Genomic DNA, 18708 nt, shown 5'->3' on the forward strand with positions numbered 1-18708 from the left:
AATTTACATTATAGTTGTTTGTATTTAGATGAAGGTTCACCCTTTTTCAAAAATTAACCTTCTTTGTGTTATACCGAACAATAATTTAATAATTTATGGTGAAAAAGCTGCTATACGAAATTGTCTCTTCTTTCAAACATTTGTTATTTGTTATAGGCTTATAGTCTCAACAGATTTTCAAATCCAGTGCATCGTATTTTTAAAAATACTGCAAAACAGAAGAACTCACAAAACACTTGAAGTAATTGAAATGACATGCCGGGAAATGGGTCATTCCGGAAAAAGTTTTTTTTGGGAAACGTCATATTACGCGTTGCAAGAAAAATTTTGATTCCTGGAAAATTGAAACACTCAGGCTGCAAAATTGTCCAGCCTAAACATCAAAGTCAGCATAGCTCGTTAGGTGTGATTGTTTTGATTGGCGTGACAATCAGGAACAAAACTAAAAATCTCCTCTACGACAGTGATTGGTATGCTATGAACACATGAAAAATTGTTATAATGTCCACGTCCAGTAGTTACACAGAAATATTATATTTTTAATGAACATCTACGTACTGAGAGCTCCGCTGTGGGGCGCAGTTTTGCTAGATGACTTCATGACATCAATATACCCCTATCTCATGAACTTGTCTCCTTCTACGCGATTCCAATTAGTGTCCCCCATGGAAGGATAGGTGTCTAAGAGCATTGGAATCAATTGGAAGGCTCAATTTCCAAGGCTTCTCCTAGGACATGAAGAAACAACGATGAGAAAAGTAGTGATTGATTGATGTATTTTTCAGTCAGCCTTCAACGCACACTATGTGATTTTTGTTCTGTGCGGAGATAGCTCACTGCGCGTTATTTCCGCGAGCCTATCCAAATTTATAAATTTCCCCGCAATATCATAGAATCGCCATATTCTAATCCTCTTGAAAAACCTCTTTCTCCTCACAAACAGACATGGCCGGCGGTTACCTGTGCTTCGTGATTTCCATCCTGTGCATCGGCGTCGTGACGGCCATCATCGGCGATGTGGCGTCGCACTTTGGCTGCACGCTCGGCATCAAGGATTCAGTCACTGCCATTATCTTCGTCGCGCTGGGAACGAGTATACCGGGTAGGTCCCATAATCCACGTTTGATTGAAAGACCAGAAAAGCTTACTTTGATTTTACATGTTTTCGATTTTAGATACGTTCGCCAGTAAGGTCGCCGCCATTCAGGACAAGTATGCCGATGCCAGCGTGGGTAACGTCACCGGCAGTAACGCCGTCAACGTGTTCCTCGGTATCGGCGTGGCCTGGACCATTGCTGCCGTCTACCATGCCTTCCACGGGCGGTCGTTCGATGTGGATCCCGGAACGTAAGTTGGAACTTTTCCTTGGGTTATGTCAAGATTGGAAGATGGCGAAGATGGCAAGATTGAAAGCTTGGTTGATTGGACGATTGGAAGATTGGACGATTGGAAGATTGGAAGAATGGAAGAATGGAATACTGGAAGGCTGGAAGATTTCAAGATTGGAAGATAGAATGATGAGATAGGAATCTTCCAATCTTCCAAACTACCCATCCTTCCATCTTCCAATCTTCCAATCTTGCAATCTTCCAATTGTCCAATCTTACAATTTTGCAATCTTGTTCTTCATTGGAAGATTGCAAGATTGTAAGATTGCAAGATTGGAAGATGGCAAGATTGGAAGATTGCAGAATTGGAAGATTGGAAAATGGAAGGATGAGTACTTAAGAAGATTGCGAGATTGCAATATTGCAATATTGCAAGATTGGAAAATTGGAAAATTGGAAAATTGGAAGATTGGAAGATTAGAAGATTGGAAGAATGAAGATAGGAAGATAGGAAGATTGGTAGATTGAAAGATTGCAAGATTGGAAGATTGCAAGATTGGAAGATTGCAACATTGGAAGATTGGAAGATTGGAAGATTGGAAGATGGAAGGATGAGTAGTTGGAAAGATTGGAAGATTGCAATATTGCAAGATTTCAATCTTTCAATCTACCAATCTTCCAATCTTTTAATATTACAATCTTCCGATCTTCCATTCTTCCCATCATACAAGCTTCCAATTTTGCAATCTTTCAATCCACCTATCTTCCTATCTGCCAATCTGCCTATCTTTCAGTCTTCCTATCTACCAATCTTCCTATCTTCCAATCATCCTCTCTTCCAATCTTTTTATCTTTCATTCTTGCAATCTTCCAGTCTTCCATTCTTTCATTCTTCCAATTTTCCATTCTTCCATTCTTCCAATCTTCCAATTTTCCAATCATCCAAGGTTGGAAAATGGTATAGGAATAAGATGGTGTATAAAGAAGGTTGGAAGATGGGACGATGGTTAGATAAGAAGATTTTTAAGATTGCAAGATGGAAAGATTGTAAGAATTGAAGAATAGAAGTCTGGTAGATTAGAAGATAGGAAGATAGAAAAATTGGAAGACTGGTGGACTAAAAGATTGGAAGATTGGAAGAATGAGAGATTGAAAGATAGGAAGATTGGAGAATTGGAAGGTTGGATGATTGGAAACATGGAAGATTGGAAGCTTAGTAGCTTGGAAGATTGAAAGATCGGAAGATTAGAATATTGGAAAATTGGAAGAATGGAAGATTGGAAAACTGGAAAATGGAAGATTGGAAGGTAAAGAGATTGAAAGGATGAAAGGTTGAAAGATTGGATGATTGGAGGATTGTAAGATTGGAAGATTGGACGATTGGAAGACTGTAAGATTGGACGATTCAAATCCTTTAATATTCCACACTTTTTCCACAACCTTTACAGTTTGGCCTTCTCGGTGACCCTGTTCTGTTCGGAGGCGTTCATCGCCATCATCGTGCTGGTGCTGCGCCGAAATCCCAAGGTCGGCGGCGGTGAACTCGGCGGTCCGCGGAAACCCAAGTACCTGACCGCGTTCTTCTTCTTCTCGCTGTGGATCATCTACCTGGTGATGAGCAGTTTAGAGGCGTACGGTGTTATCAAGGGCTTCTAAGGCCTCACTGTTCGAGGAAATACCATTACCACTAACACCACAACCACCACCACCAACAACAACGTGTCATCATCCAGAGAGCAGCGCAAATTATATTGGCCTAGCCTAAAGCGCGAACCGCAGACACGCTCACACAAACACATGCAAACACGTTCATCGATTCCAGTACAGTTTTTCTTTCCTCTAGTTTTGTTTGGTTAAGTTTGAGTTCCGAACAAAAGTGAATGTCAACGCCTACTTAGCTAGATTTCGAACTCGTTGTAGTCATGGATACGAACTTATTTATTTATTTTCCGTTAACCGAAGCAGGTCGCTTGGAAACAACTAGGTTCTAATTGAAGTAAGAGAAATCCCTTTGAAGCTGCAATCAAACTGCAAGTGAAATACAAGACATTTTAGTTTACACTTACCTGTATTGTTAGTAATTTTAAGAGAGCAACATTATTTAACAAAACGCGAAAAATGAAAAGCGAAGCCCAACAAACATGAAGATGAAGAAGTAAGAAAAATGCCAAATTGTTAAGAAGTAATGAAAACTATTAAATAATTATATTAATACAAAAAACAACATCATAGAGTGTATAGTGGTAAGCTAATGTTAAACTAGGATATGTAAAATGAAAAAAGGAAGCAGAAAGCCGAATGTTTTAAAAACAAAATCAAAACAAATGCTATGAAATTAAAGATAAAAAACAAATCAACAAAATACATGACAACTGAATGGACGAACGTGTGACGGACGTGATTTTAGAATGTTGTGTACTTTTCATTTGTTCAATCAAGATTTATCGACGTTCAAAGCTGCAAATCCACGTATTCTAGTCAATCGTTGAATTTATGAGTATGTAAGCTGTTACTTTCCCGCAAAGTCCGCCATGGGCGGCGTGTTCATCCTTAAGTTTTCCCCCTGCATTCTTGCTCGCTGGAGCCACTGTACATATAGAAGAAGAAAAATGAAAAGAAGTCAATGTTTGTTTTAAGGTTAAGTTTTCGTGTCTCCTTCGGAACCATTTTGTTTACCCTTTCGTCGTAGTGTTTGACCTCCGTGTGCGTGACCACTTTTATAGCGAAGCCATCTAACGTAACGCGTTACTTTAGTAGAGAGCGATGAAGACATATCTAAGTTAGTCCAGAACGAAAAATCAAACGGTTCAGAGAATGTTTCGCCGGAATCCTAACCTTGAAATTACGACTATCATAAGCTTGGGAGAGGGGGCCGGCTTGGTCCTTTCGCCTGAAGCTATTAGGTTTTCAAATAAATTTATCTAGAGTTATATTTGACGTCTCGCGTAACACACAAACGTCAAAATCACCGCAATCGAGGACCATCAAAACCAATCGCGATGAACCGTTTAGAGCGAAACAATCCTACAACCTTAGACATCCAAGCACTCTGGCATTTTTATCCGTTATTTGTTTAGGTAACGCCATAACTACGAAGCACACAAACACCACCAGTAGCAGTTTTGGTTTTATTGCGGTTTTATGGACCAATTTTCGGTTTCAAGTAGGTTGTAAGCCCATGACAAAACCTGAAATGTTACCTAGAACACCAAAAGTCAATCACCACAACACTCAACGCAGATAAAAGTAGAACACAATGAAGCATTCTCATCGGGGAAACGTCAGAGAGATTGAGTAAAAGAGATCAAAGTAGGCGCGAGTTGCGCCACAGTGGTTCGAATCGAGAATTAAGCACGAACAAAAATTTTTCTTCTGTATTGTTGATTTCAGACGCATGGTGCCTTCAGAAAAGTTGTTTTTTATTGACTTTTACATCTTCTAAGAACAATCTCGATTGGACGAATGACGAACAACTTCTCGTATGCCATGCGTTCAAAATTAACGAGAATAGAGGAAAAAAATTATTCCTCGAAAATGACGTTTTGCATAGTGCAGAGACTGGGCCGCCAGATGTGGATTCAAGATTTCAAAGCTACAGATAAACAATAAATTGTGTTAAAACATGAAAATATAAAATATAATTTGTAATCAAATTCCAAAGCCTAAACAGACTGTTTTTAATTTTCGAATTAAATTCTACTCCAATTAAAAATGAAACATATCTGGCAACTCTGTCATGCCACTGTCTTTCCCTACAATCAGAACCACGACGACATCCACGTTGAACCGGTCCAAACGCCGAAGGTGAACAGTGCGTTATTTCTTCCATTTCACGAAGGCATCAAAAACCACAAAAACCGTGCTAGTGTTAAGATTTGTTTTAATCGTTAGAAGTCAGTTTATTCACAGAATTTTTGAAGGGCTAACCAGTGCCGAAACAGAAAGGATACTGTTGATCAAAATGGTAAACGTCCACGTCGGGTGTGTGCGAAAACTAATAGTTTAAGTATTTTTTTCGTTTACATTTTTTCCCAATAAGATATTATAGAAGTTGAAACAGCAAAATCGCCACGTTGAAAGTATCATTGTGTTGAAAGGGGAAAAGCGAGAGGAAGAAAAGCTAACCTCGTGAAACGCTTTGAAACGGCTGATGAGTAGTTGATTGTTTTGTAAAATAAATTGTTGAAAAGCTTCGTGAAAAGAAAACGAAATCGAACATTTGTTATTTGTTTTTAAAACTTGTTATGAATTGCAAACAAAACGAGCAAACCTGAAACGAAGAGAGATGAACTGTAAACCAACAATAAATGCAAGTTAGTCAACGTGTTCTTAAAGTATATTTATATGAATGGATTGTAGCATAGCAAAGGGAGTGACATTTATATTTTTACACACAAAGAAACGCCAGCATCGGTTACCACCTGAATATTCATAGCAAAAAAAGAAGCAAAACCTGTTGTAGTCAATAACAAATCTACATTTCTCGAAACAATTCAAACTCTTGATGTTTACAACTCGTGCATAGGACAAAGCAAACCATGAGTTTCATTTCGATATTAAACCGTATAATGTAATGTTCCACGCCTACTATTAACCGTATCACAATCTGTCAACTTGGAAAATCCCCGTAAGCTGAATGTGACAAACGTCAGAACATGCTAATAGCAACACGTCACATCAATTGCAGCGTGGCATGTATCCCCTTTCGAACGAAACGTGTAGAAAATGTCATCAGTCGTCATACATAAGCATAGAAATAACTGTAACATTCTTCCAACTAGCAAATTGGATCGTACTAGGTCAGAATCATCATAACTGCGTGTTGATAGAGCGACAAAAAGCAGTCAAATTTGACATTTGCCGCATAACGCGTAATGTTATTACACGAGAATCGCAAAACCACTTACTCTAAACGGAAAAGGCAATAATATCCACCTATAACTGAAAAACTCAAAACATTTCCTAATTCGATCAGAACCGTTGTTTTTTTTTCCTTTTTCTCTATAATCTATACCAAATAATCAACTAGTGAACAAAAACAACCAAACAAAAATGTAACTCAACGAAACAAATGGAAAGCAAAATTCTAACCCCACTTCTTTTCTTGATAACTAACTCTATCATGTATAGGAAAAACAAATGAATCAAAGCTATCGTATCAATTTTATCGTGACCAAAATACAACCAAAAAATCTTTATCCTTTCTTAATTCTCCTTTTCCCGTGCGAAAACTTCGATTTCTTTTCACTAATCTGTACATTTCAAAAATCGAACTCGCATAAATCCATTTTTCTACGCTATCCACTTACCTACCCTAAGAGAGATCCAAATCAAAAACGGCCAAAAATGCACGAACCGACATACCAACTTCTTAGATTCCGAACCTACGCATAGCGAAAATCCTCGAAAATGTTTCCTACCACTACTGTTATCCTCGTAAGAACTTACTCCGAGGGTGGTTCCACCCCCGTCAAAAGAAAGTCTATATCTACATATATTCAAGCTCTATAGCGAAACAAAAGTCCAAGCCAACCATACAAACACACAGACCCACAAAGTGTAGGCAGAGAAAAAGAAAACAATTCGAAAAAGAACGACGAGGAATAAAAGCAAAAACAAGTAACAAGAGAACTCGAAGAAGAAGAAGAAGTGTATTTAAAGCTAGAAAAAAAAGTGTATATCGCGCGCGTGCCGAGCCCCACAGAGAACAGAACAATGAATAAACAAGTATGAAAAACCGAGCGGCGTTTTTGTTGCGGTGCACGTGAAAGCCCTTTTCCTCCAGTGTCATGCAAAGAGCTTTTTCGCTCGCTTTTCTTCTCTGCAGTGCATTGGAAACGATTCATTGCTTGACAAATGTAACTGAGTACATTTAATTTTCGCTCGGGTCAACAAAAGCTATTGTAATACAATACGCTGTTTTTCCAGAAATTTGAAAAAAGTTTTTGTTTACATTTGAAAAATTTCTGATGGCTTCAATTTCTGTGTGTGACGGTTGCATGGATGCACCAATTAAATTGAATTAATTTCAGATAAAATAAACACATTTTCTTTTTACAAACGGTTGATGCAAGTGCGGAATAGTCCTATCTTCATAAATAGCATGCAAATTGAGTTGGTCTTTCGACTTAAACTGGAAAATTTGCAGGAAAATGGCCGTTGCAAATCAATCAACTTTTCATTGAGAAGTTGATCAGCATAACGGCTTACTTTTCCTACCGAAAGAAACAGTGCTGAAAACTTTGCTGCACTCTTTTCGATGCTGAAAAGTAGCACTTTTCAGTTCTGTTTTGGTAAGCCTAAACCGAATATCCCAGTCTCTTCATGCCATGATTATTCTGCCCTGCGTGTGAGTCGAGATGAGTCGTTCTCACCTCGGATGACGTGAGGCGACTAATGTTAATCAAATTGAAACGAGTGGTTTACACGGCGAGTCTAAGCCCGTTATGCGATCTGGTTCCGACACAGGTTGGTGATTTTGATGTGGGATCGGTTCGTCCAGCATTTGTAGTCAGCTACTGTCGCGACATGTCGTCGATGTTTTACCTGTTCATTAATCCAATAGGAAGCAAAGCTCTGCATGATGCCGATGGGAGTGCGAAAATTTGTGACATTCATACACTCTTAAAAATAATGAAAATTACTCTGGACGTAATTCTGGTTATGACTGAATGACACATGATGTAAGTGATGGAACGACACAAAAACGTGTCCTTGAAGATGTATTGAACAAAAAATGTAATTTTACATGTTAAAGGACACGAAAACGATGGAACTGTGATCGACATTTCCCGAATCAGACACTAACGTATTTTAAAATGGACACAAATTTACGTCATTTGGCTCGCTTCTTTTATGTGCATCCCAAAAGACGTAAATCACATTATTTTTTGGTACTGTGTAGGTACTACTGTATCACAGCCTACGCGATTGAAAAATACTGAATTGAAACTACGCATGGCTGTATGCCCACATGGGTGCTCTTGAAATGTTTGTTTGTGCTTAGCGTTCATCCAGTTCAATAGCATTTTTCGAAATAGCAAAAAATGTTGTATGCAACTCGTTGCAAAACTCGATTTTTTCAGCACTCGTTGTATTTATCCAACTCGGCGAGCCTCGTTGGATAAACGTACAACTTGTGCTGAAAAAATCATCATTTTGCAACTTGTTGCATAAATAACTATTCTCATTTTCGATACCCGATCACTTGGCACCGGTTTCTGAATGTACCCAAGGAGGACATTTTTTGAAACTTTAAGAATAGTACCGTGTTCCGGGTCAAAGTTCATGATTTTTTATCCTGAACATCATACATATAATGCCAAGGACCAATATGAGGCTCTGGCCACATCCTGATATCCTGGAATCGGTTCCGGCAGGGACTCAGTGGGACACTTTTGTAATCCTACTCACTCATATCGTATCGTATCGTATCATAATTCATGATTTTTTTTATCCTGAACATCATAGTTATGATGTCATGAACAAATATTAGGTTCTGGCCACATCCGGATACCCCGGAATCGGTTCGGGCGGGGCCTCAGAGGAACACTTTTGTAATGCTACTCATTCATATCGTGCGACGGCTTAATATTCTTTTTTTTTTCATCCTGAGCATCATAGCTATAATTTCATGAACCAATATGAAGTGTTGGTCACTTCCGGATACCCCGGAATCGGTTCCGGTAGAGCTTCAGAAGAACATTTAAAATTAAAAACTTTTGTAATCTCAATCACTTATATCGTGCGAGGGCTCAAAATGTCGGGTTCATGAAACAGGCAAAAATTATAACGTAACGTCTAACAGTCCTTTATTATAATGTTTTCATAAGTGATTGTGATATTTGAAGTATCGTCTTTTCATCATCTTGAAGATTTGAACTTTCAATTCCATTTTGTGACATAATTTTGCAAGGTAAACATTTCTTTTTCCGTTGGTATGTGAACGAATTGTGATGCATAGGGTAAGTTAGTTATATTGAAAACGATAACCATTTTATAGTATCTGAAATATTTTTCAATTGAAATGGTTAAGTAGGTATAAATATGAAATATTCACTGAAATTTTTGATTATTATTTTTTTCCTAAGTTTTTTATAGCATTACTAGTTATAACGTGATCGGAGTTTTCTGGGTGAATAATATTCGAATGTTTCATTATCCAGTGCTTTAAGAAAGCAATGGACTAAGAATATGACAATTTATCAATGAAATTCATAATATTGTTGTATTGTCATAGCTGTCACTTTTTGCGCGGAATAGAATAGTGCGACTGGTGGTGGTAAAAAATGATTTTATTTATTTTCAGTTTTTGAACTATTAAACCCTGTGACATTATGTATTGAAGACATATCAAATTTCTGCAACATTTGATTTCAAGGTTTAGTCATTCTTCAACTTTTTATTATATTGACAAAATACATTCAAAATAGTAATTTTAACGTGAAGAGTAGTAAAACTTTAACATTTTTATCTACGTGACAGTTTTAATGCAGCATTCAATAATTTAGAATTTTGTAGCCCTGAAATGCGTTATAGGCCCTCATATAACCATTAACATGATCATAGCATTCAATTTTAAGAAATTTTGTTATCGATTGGAGGATATTTGTAAATTTACTTGAAAATATCGATTAACCTTCAAAGGAAACTGAATCAGATCGCATCGAGTTGGGGAACATCGAGTTAGTCGATACCTCTGATTTAGAAAGCGATCAAAGTATGCTAGGTTGAAGGGTCCGCGCATTCCATCGAGTTAGGGGGACTATCGAGTAAGAAAGAGTTGACTGTATTAGCTTTTATCGGCAAACGTAATACTAGTTTGATAGGGTAGAAGTGCACATTAATAAACGACAGAATGAAAGATCCACAAAAATGCGATAGTATGAAATTTAATAGATGTTGAAGCCGAGCGGCAGACGCACTTTTTATTTCTTTTACTTTCTAAACATTACATTCAGATATAAGGAGTAGTGTTTGATCCGTTGAATCTGTTGCATGCTCCTTTGAGGGCGAGCGACGGAATCCGAGTCAATTGTGTCCAATTCACGTTTTTCGGAAGAAAAAAACGAAAACAATGTGTGCGGGTGAAAAAAAAAGAATCGACGCGTCAGTAGTGTTTGTTCCGTTGAATCTGTTGCATACTCCTTTGAGGGCGAGTGGTGAAATCCGGATCAATTGTGTTCGGTTCGCGTTTTTCGGAAAAAAAACGAAAACAAAGTGTCCGAGTGAAAAAAAAAATCGACGCGTCAGTAGTGTTTGATCCGTTGAATCTGTTGCATGCTCCTTTAAGGGCGAGCGACGGAATCCGGGTCAATTATGTCCAATTCGCGTTTTTTCGGAAGAAAAAAAAACAAAAACAAAGTGTGCGGGTGAAAAAAAAGAATCGGCGCGTCAGTAGTGTTTGTTCCGTTGAATCTATTGCATGCTCTTTTGAGAGCGAGCGGCGGAATCCGGATCAATTGTGTCCAATTCGCGTTTTTCGGAAGAAAAAAACGAAAACAAAGTGTGCGAGTGAAAAAAAAACGACGCGTCAGTAGTGTTTGATCCGTTGAATCTGTTGCACGCTCCTTTGTGGGTGAGCGACGGAATCCGGATCGTGTCCGGTTCACATAGTAACCACACTATCGGTATCGATCATTCGTGTATATGTTCACGTATTCATTTAAAAATATATCTTTATCGTTTACCAAAACGAATCCTTTCCCATATCCAAACTCCCAGTGTTTTCTTGTGGAAGTGCAGAGGACTCCTCGGCTTCCATAAAGCAAGTAACACGTCAACATTTCCCTCCCATTCCCAAATTGACCTGCATTCGGACGCAGCCGGCGCCGGTATTGTTTGTTATAATAATGAGAGCACCAGTACTTACACATTGAAGATGCTACTAATCCTGAGTAGCATATGTTGGTTCCCTGTGTAAGTACAGCTGTTCTTGCAATAACGGAGTAGCAACTGCGGGCGGTCAATCATGCTCATCTCATGCTCATTACATTCAGATATAAGAATCTAGGTATTCTGTGTTAGAAAACACTATCTATCTAATTTGGTAAAACTAAACTCAACCAAACGTTACTAAATATGTTTTATTAACAAAATATTACATTTCATTTACCGTTGCAGTTAAGAATTAGTACGGGTGAGTTGATTTCACCTGTTTATAAAAAAAGAAGAAAAAACGCTTTCAATAAAACTAACCTAATTTAACCTTATATATAACGCATTTTTCATGGTAATAGCAAATTGCAGCGATTTTTGTATAAATGATTAATAATTCAATTCGACATTTGTTCCAATGTTTAAGCAATGGATATTCTATGTAACTCATTGTTACTATATTTATGTAAGTACAAACACACAATTGAATTAAAAAAGTGCTTACACCAAGAACCTAAAACAAATATAAACATGTTTTATACCTATCCATTTCATAATCACCAAATATACACATTAGGGAAAGCCGCACGCAAGTTATTTTTGTCAATATCTCTGCCATGTTTCAACCAATTTTAATAATTCATAGCTTTTTCAAAAGCAAATAATGGCGCGTACATGATCGGTTTGAGATTTCACAGATTTTTCGTGTTTTAAGTAAGTTTAGGTGAACCCAAACTTTTGCACGATGATTTGAATGACTGTTTCATTAATTTTGAATAGTTTTCAGATTTTTCCGTAAAAATTTTATGAGCACCCTTCAAAGAATATAAGATTACGATTCTAATGACAATTAGCTATGTTTTTTAGCGTGTTTTCTGAAAAATGTAACAACATGAAGAAAAAATTTAGTACACAAAATTATTTTTTTTTTTAGAAAAATGCATACGAAGTAAGAATGACTCTTTGTCTTTTGAATGCGGCTTAGAGAGTTTCAATTGGACGCCTAACCACAGATATATGGACTGAACACTTTTGTATGTTTTTTAGGGGGTGAACCCAAACTTATGCACGGGAGTGTAAATAACCATACATTATCAGTGGATATCTAACACTCAAATGGGTGAACACTATGACCGATTCAATGAATTGCTTGCTTTTTCCTCAGTAATTCCCATACAAACTTTGAAGCTCAAATTTTGAGAGGACACTCAGAAGGTGATCTTTGATCAAATGAGCGGTGTGGAGCAAAAACGATTTTTAAACCATCCTAATACGCACGTCATATTAAATGTTCTGTTTTCTGAGTTATGAATATCATCATTAAATCCGTATTATAATTAGCTCAAATGTTTAATTTTTTTTTTTTCAAAATGTCCACTCTTTCAAAAGTTTTATGATGTAGGTCATTCAATTTTTTTTTTTCAATTTTATTGCAAACGAAAATTGTGAAAACAATACGAAATAAATTGTTGGCATCATTTGAACTCCCGTTTTTACTGAACAATTCAAGCACAATGTTGATGTTTGAAATTAAACCGTTCAAATTTAAAATTTGCCGTGTAACAAATATTTCAAGGATATCTCAGGAAACTTCTTCTTCAGCAGCATATCATAATTTATAAAAAAAAACTGTTTCGGATTAAAATAATTTAGTTGCATCTACGCTCTACGCTGAAGGAAGTGGAAAATGAGTGTCCTCATGATATTAAAGTTCATACAAAACTGTCAAATTAACATACAAAATGCATTATGAATGGGTTAGAATTGCAGCGTTGTTGAATTTACTTTGGCCCAAAGATCGGTAGTTGTTTGTGTAGCATTAATACTGTCGAGAAAGTCTTCCCAACAAGCTCTTTTGGCGTCCCATATAACTTGCCGACATTCATTTCGCTGAGAACGATATCTGGAAAGCGTCGCATTTGGATAAAGGTGTTCAAGCTCCATTCTTTTGACGGCACGAAGGGCTTTTCTGCGAGACTTGACAGCTCTTTTTATCTATGTAGACCACCAACGGAGTGCCTTACGAACAGGTTTATTGCTTGTTTTCTTAACGTTTAACGTCTTTTAAGTTTAAAGTTTCATACATTTGTAAGGATATGTTTATATTCTAATGTAGATTTTCCGGGTTTTCAAATTCATTGTGCATTTTGAAGTGAACGGGCCCCGTTCATGGGCAAGTGTATGTAGAATCTTGCACAAGCGTTCAATGAATAGAAATATTAGATTTAGAACGCTAGGGGCGCTGTAACATCCACACATTAGCTGTGATGCAGATAAATGAACCACAGTAGCCTTGATTTTTCATAGACATGATCCACTGGTACTCAAAGTGTCAATTCGATTGTTTTATTTTCTTAGGCGAAGCGTAACGAGTGAAATGACCGAAGCAAGTTAAACCTGATCCTTATTACTGAAACAGAAAATAATAATCCCAGAACAAGTTTGAATCGCTTCATTGCCCGGAATTCGCATTATTTGGATGCATTCGTTGTTCACAATTTAAACATATGTGGTTCAATTAGTCAACACATGTTATGCTAATTTCATCAACTATATTCGTACAAATCACGACGGAACATAATTCATAATATAATCAACTGCTTGGAAGACCCAAAACTGCATTTTTCATATGAACGGCACAATATGTTTGCATATTGTGATATATCCATATTTGCATAATGGATTTGAGGAAACTTGACTCATTGGGTTCATTCGCAAATCTTATAATGCCGAAAATGCCACAAAACAACCACCCACAAAAAAACAAACCACCTGTAGAACGACACACCATGCCGAAACTTTCGTTTGATTGTAGAGTTCAAACTTTTCTAGGTACACCAGTAGAAGCATTAACCTAAGAATACTAATGTCGCTGCTGTTCGTGTTACCAACATCTAGTTTGTCACAAACTGACAGCGTGAGTACCGGGCATCAAAGTGTCAAATTAATTATAAAAACATAAACAACGACAAGACATTGAACAAACAATGGAAAACCATAATTTAAAGTAATGAGCAATTCTCGCTGAAACCAGGCCGCCATCGGCACGCATTGTTAGAATTCCAATTTTATGTCACTGATCGCTAGTTTTCGATAAAACTTAAGGGTGGTCCTTTCGGTTTTCTCAAATTGGTGGACCCCTCGTTCGCCAGCTAGCTGAACAGTTTGCGAAAAAGCCCATTTTTTTGATAAATCCTGGGTTTTTCTTCGCGTGATATGTATCATATTTCCCTTGGAACACATAGCAAACTTAGTGGCATCGTATAGAGAAAGCATATAGCCTTCATTTGAAGTTAAAAAAACTTTGGCGGCCATTTTAAATTTGTCCGCCATCTTGAATTTTGTTAGAAAAATTGAGTTTTCACCATTAGCGCATCGCTCGTTTTGAATTCTTAGATCACCATCAGAAAGCTGAGGAAAAATTACGTAAGATAGGCTACAAAAACTAGGTGAGCAATGGTATTTACCCTATGTAATGAACAATTTTCTAAATCATGTTCCACGATTTTGACGTAATGGCGAGTGCAATCAATGCAAACATTATTTTTTGTACAACAAAGAAAGTTTTCGATCGTTGGTGTTTTATTCGTTTCAGGTGAAGAATAGGAGTATTATTTTGAGTGAAAAAATCTGGCGGCCATCTTGGATTTGACGCCATCTTGGTTTTAAGTAGTATAATGAGTTTTCGCCTTGTTAGCACTCAACATGTAAAATTTTACATTTTTACATTAATTCTTCTTCTTGTCCTTCTGTTGCCTGACGTTACGTCCCTACTGGAACAGAGCCAGCCACTCAGCTTAACTAGCTTAAAAAATATCAAATAGGATTTATTAACGCTTATATGCTACCTGAATGATTCTTCTGCATATCTTCGAGTTGAAAATAGCATTATTTCTTTCATTTTTTTTGGTCTAAAACCATTGATAGAAATGAACAATCAGTTGAACAGCTGAGATAAGATAGAAAGAATCTGATTGTTTTTTTTCTACGAAGGCCTCATAATTCAACATGATGAGCGCCGAGATGGTAAAAAAGAATTCAACTGCTAAAAACCAAGATGGCGTCGAAATCCAAGATGGCCACCGGATTTCCCAACCTCAAAATTATACATCTGCGATTCGGCATTTCATCCACATTAGAACAAAACCTGCTTCTCATCTTGCAATTTCGCTATTTTTCACATGTATGTTGGGCGATAGTAAAAACGATACTTTATGGCTCAGAAATGCTCAATAACTTAAGATTTCAATTCTAAATTAATGCACTTTTGTCAATATTTTACGTTAAAACTACAGATATTACCATAAGTCTTACTAATGTCTCAACGCGCAATCCATAAACTTCTTTTAGTGAAAATCAATGCGTATGGTAAAAAAAGGTTTGTTTATTTCAATCAGTGTTTTTGAATGGATTTCCTTTATTGAATTTGTTTAATAATTATTCCTGAATGTCGAAGAATTATACTATTAGCAAAAATTGCATTATTAAAGAAAATTCCTGTTCAATGACCTGTATCAATAATTAATAAAGCTGAGTATCAGGCTCGGTTCCGGTAGGGACATGACGTTAGTAAAATTAAGAACAATATGAAAAAGAGTATACGTAACCTTGTTTTTGTTGGTAGCCTCTAAATTCGACATGTTGAGTGCTATCAAGGCGAAAAATTAATTCTACTACTTAAAACCAAGATGGCGTCAATATCCAAGATGGCCGCCAGATTTTATCACTCAAAATAATACTCTTATTCTTCACTTGACTCGGATAAAACACAAACGATTGAAAACTTGTTTCATTGTTGTACAAAAAATAATGTTTGCATTGATTGCACTCGCCATATACGTCAAAATCGTGGAACATGATTTAGAAAATTGTTCATTACATAGGGTAAATACCATTGCTCACCTAGTTTTTGTAGCCTATCTTACGTAATTTTTCCTCAGCTTTCGGATGGTGATCTAAGAATTCAAAACGAGCGGTGCGCTAATGGTGAAAAATCAATTTTTCTAACAAAATTCAAGATGGCGGCCAAATTTAAAATGGCCGCCAAAATTTTTTAACTTCAAATGAAAGCTATATCCTTTCTGTATACGATGCCACTAAGTTTGCTATGTGTTCCAAGGGAAGAAATACCCAAGATTTATCAAAAAATGGGCTTTTTCGCAAACTGTTCAGCTAGCTGGCGAACGAGGGTTCCACCAATTGGAGAAAACCGAAAGGACCACCCTTAAGTTTTATCGAAAACTAGCGATCAGTGACATAAAATTGGAATTCTAACGATGCGTGCCGATGGCGGCCTGGTTTCAGCGAGAATTGCTCAATAATAATTAAAATCAGTTTTGTGACAACAGCGCCACTAGCGTTCTACTACTAATATTTCTATTGGTACACCCCATTGTATCGATAAAACGGATCGCGCCGGCGATGGGAACAAGTGTGACAATTTGTATATTTAGATATCCAAAGCAGGTTACTATGGTGACGTTAGGGAAAATTGGACACTTTGAGTACCACCTCCAAGTCTCGCATTCTAGATGTTGGTCACAAGATTTGCAGCGACAATAGCAGTCTAATTATTATATGTCTATTGTTCAATGCTTGCTAGGTTCTCGTGCAAAATTAGAACGCGTTCAGTTCACTTCTGGCTCGCGTTCAGTTTAAAATTCTTTACTGTTTTGCAATCTATAACTAATCATATTTCATTATTTATTTTTTCATTACTACTATAACAGGAGAAGCCCATTACCTCGTCTTAATCGGTGTAATAACTGTTTCATATTCCAGGTTTGCTAAATATTCTACAACTTCATCATTTAAACGATACGGTACTGGAACTTCGAATTTCAAAACCAAATCCGCCTCAAAGCCATGAATTAGTGATGAGGAATCTTTAACAAAAATATCTTTGAACTGCGTTCTGATGTCATCAACAAGTGTCTGATTTGATTGTTTAATGAAGGAAATAGAAATTATGAAAAAATGTCTCCAATTTGGGAAAAATGCATCCAGCCATGGCCTTCCTAGTAAAGTGTAAAGTTATTTTCACATTTAAGTACCAAAAGTTTCAAATTTGAGCAAATACCCTTAAAATTGATTAAAACGTCCAATTCTCCTTCAATGACCAGACTCGCGCCGTTTACAACAATCAAATTCCTTTGGGTAGGGTAAAAAACTGCTTGGATACCTGAATGAATTTCTTTTCTATTCAGTTTTTTTATTATTTGGCTAAGATATTACACATCACGCTAGCCTTTGAACGTACATATACGAGCAAGCAATGCCCTATGTGTGTCGTTACAGTGTGGGGTCTATTTTTTAACTTAAAATATGCCACTTATGATGAATGGAAATTGGGAACGAAAACGGATATTTTCCACTTCTAAGCGGATTAAAGTTTAGAAATAAAGAAGGAAGAATTCTATAAAATATAATTTATTATTTGGAATATTTTAACACAACATGCACTCTGTAAGTGCATATAAAATTATTGTTTCAAAAGCCAGAGCTTATAATCTCCTTATTCTGCTTTTTTTCTGGCAGTACGTAACAGAACCTTCTTTTCAGATTTAAGATCTTATGAGCATTTTTACAGTTATCAACTGAGATCAGTTTTCACCAACTGTCCTGTTGTGCGTTCGTATGTTATGTGACAAGCATGCCCTGTAAATTTGAGAATATTTCAGTTTGCAAAAGTTTCTTGACCGGTGGATCTTCAACACATAACCCTCAGCCTGGTCTAGCAGAACAGCTGCGCGTTTACTGCTGCGATAATTTGGGCCATTTTAATTTAAATTTATTTATAAAATCGAAGCAAATTTATTATCTCTTTTTTTTCTATTCTGTTCGTAGTTAATAAGAATGCATCATTATCGCTGAAAAACTATGTTAATTACTCAAAAGGTTTCGCCAGGAAAAATAAATCAAAGATTTTTCCAGAAATTCCTGGGATTCTTCTAGATGTTTCTCGGAAAAATTGTTTTCAAATTTCTTCCAAGAGCTACTTCTAGGATTACTCTAGAAAATTCCTCAGAACAAATACTCTAGACGTTCTTGCAGAGATTTATACACGAATTCTGTCAGGAGTTTCTCCAGGAATTCCCCAAAAAATCTCCCCTGAAACCTCTCCAAAGATTCCGCTTGGAAATAATTCACAATTTTTTTTTCAAAAAATCGTGCTGTTATTTCTTTAGCGATTCGACCAATTTTGTCCTCAATTGATTTCTCCATGAATTCCTTCAATTTCTTTTGGGTCTCAGCTCCTCTAAGGATATCCTTCGAGAATTACTACAAAATTTTTTCCAGGAATCCCTTCAGAAATATCTCCAGGGACTCTTACAAGGAACCCTCCAGAATTATGTCATCGTGTTTCTTGAGCTATTCCCCAAGTGATTTCTCTAAAATATCTCCAATAATTTCTCTAGGGATTCCTCCGTAAATACTTTGAGAAATTTCTCCAGAGATCTTTCCAGATATTACTCCAGAGATTTCTTCAAGAATGCCCTTCCTG

At 36.8% G+C, this 18708-nt stretch overlaps 1 protein-coding gene across 8 annotated transcripts in view; it reads left to right on the forward strand.

The window, feature by feature from the left end:
- Window positions 1-7067, forward strand: part of LOC5576390 (sodium/calcium exchanger 1) — a 641354-nt gene extending 634287 nt beyond the window's left edge. For all 8 annotated transcript variants that reach the window (XM_021837816.1, XM_021837818.1, XM_021837817.1 and 5 more), the window contains 3 exons: window positions 944-1102; window positions 1176-1347; window positions 2777-7067. In XM_021837816.1, the coding sequence (XP_021693508.1) occupies window positions 944-1102; window positions 1176-1347; window positions 2777-2984 (539 nt within the window). In that variant the 3' untranslated portion in view covers window positions 2985-7067. The remainder of the gene's footprint in view (window positions 1-943; window positions 1103-1175; window positions 1348-2776) is intronic.
- Window positions 7068-18708: the final 11641 nt, after the last annotated feature.

The sequence above is a fragment of the Aedes aegypti genome, chromosome 1 (assembly GCF_002204515.2).
Source record: "Aedes aegypti strain LVP_AGWG chromosome 1, AaegL5.0 Primary Assembly, whole genome shotgun sequence".
Lineage (NCBI taxonomy): Eukaryota > Metazoa > Arthropoda > Insecta > Diptera > Culicidae > Aedes > Aedes aegypti.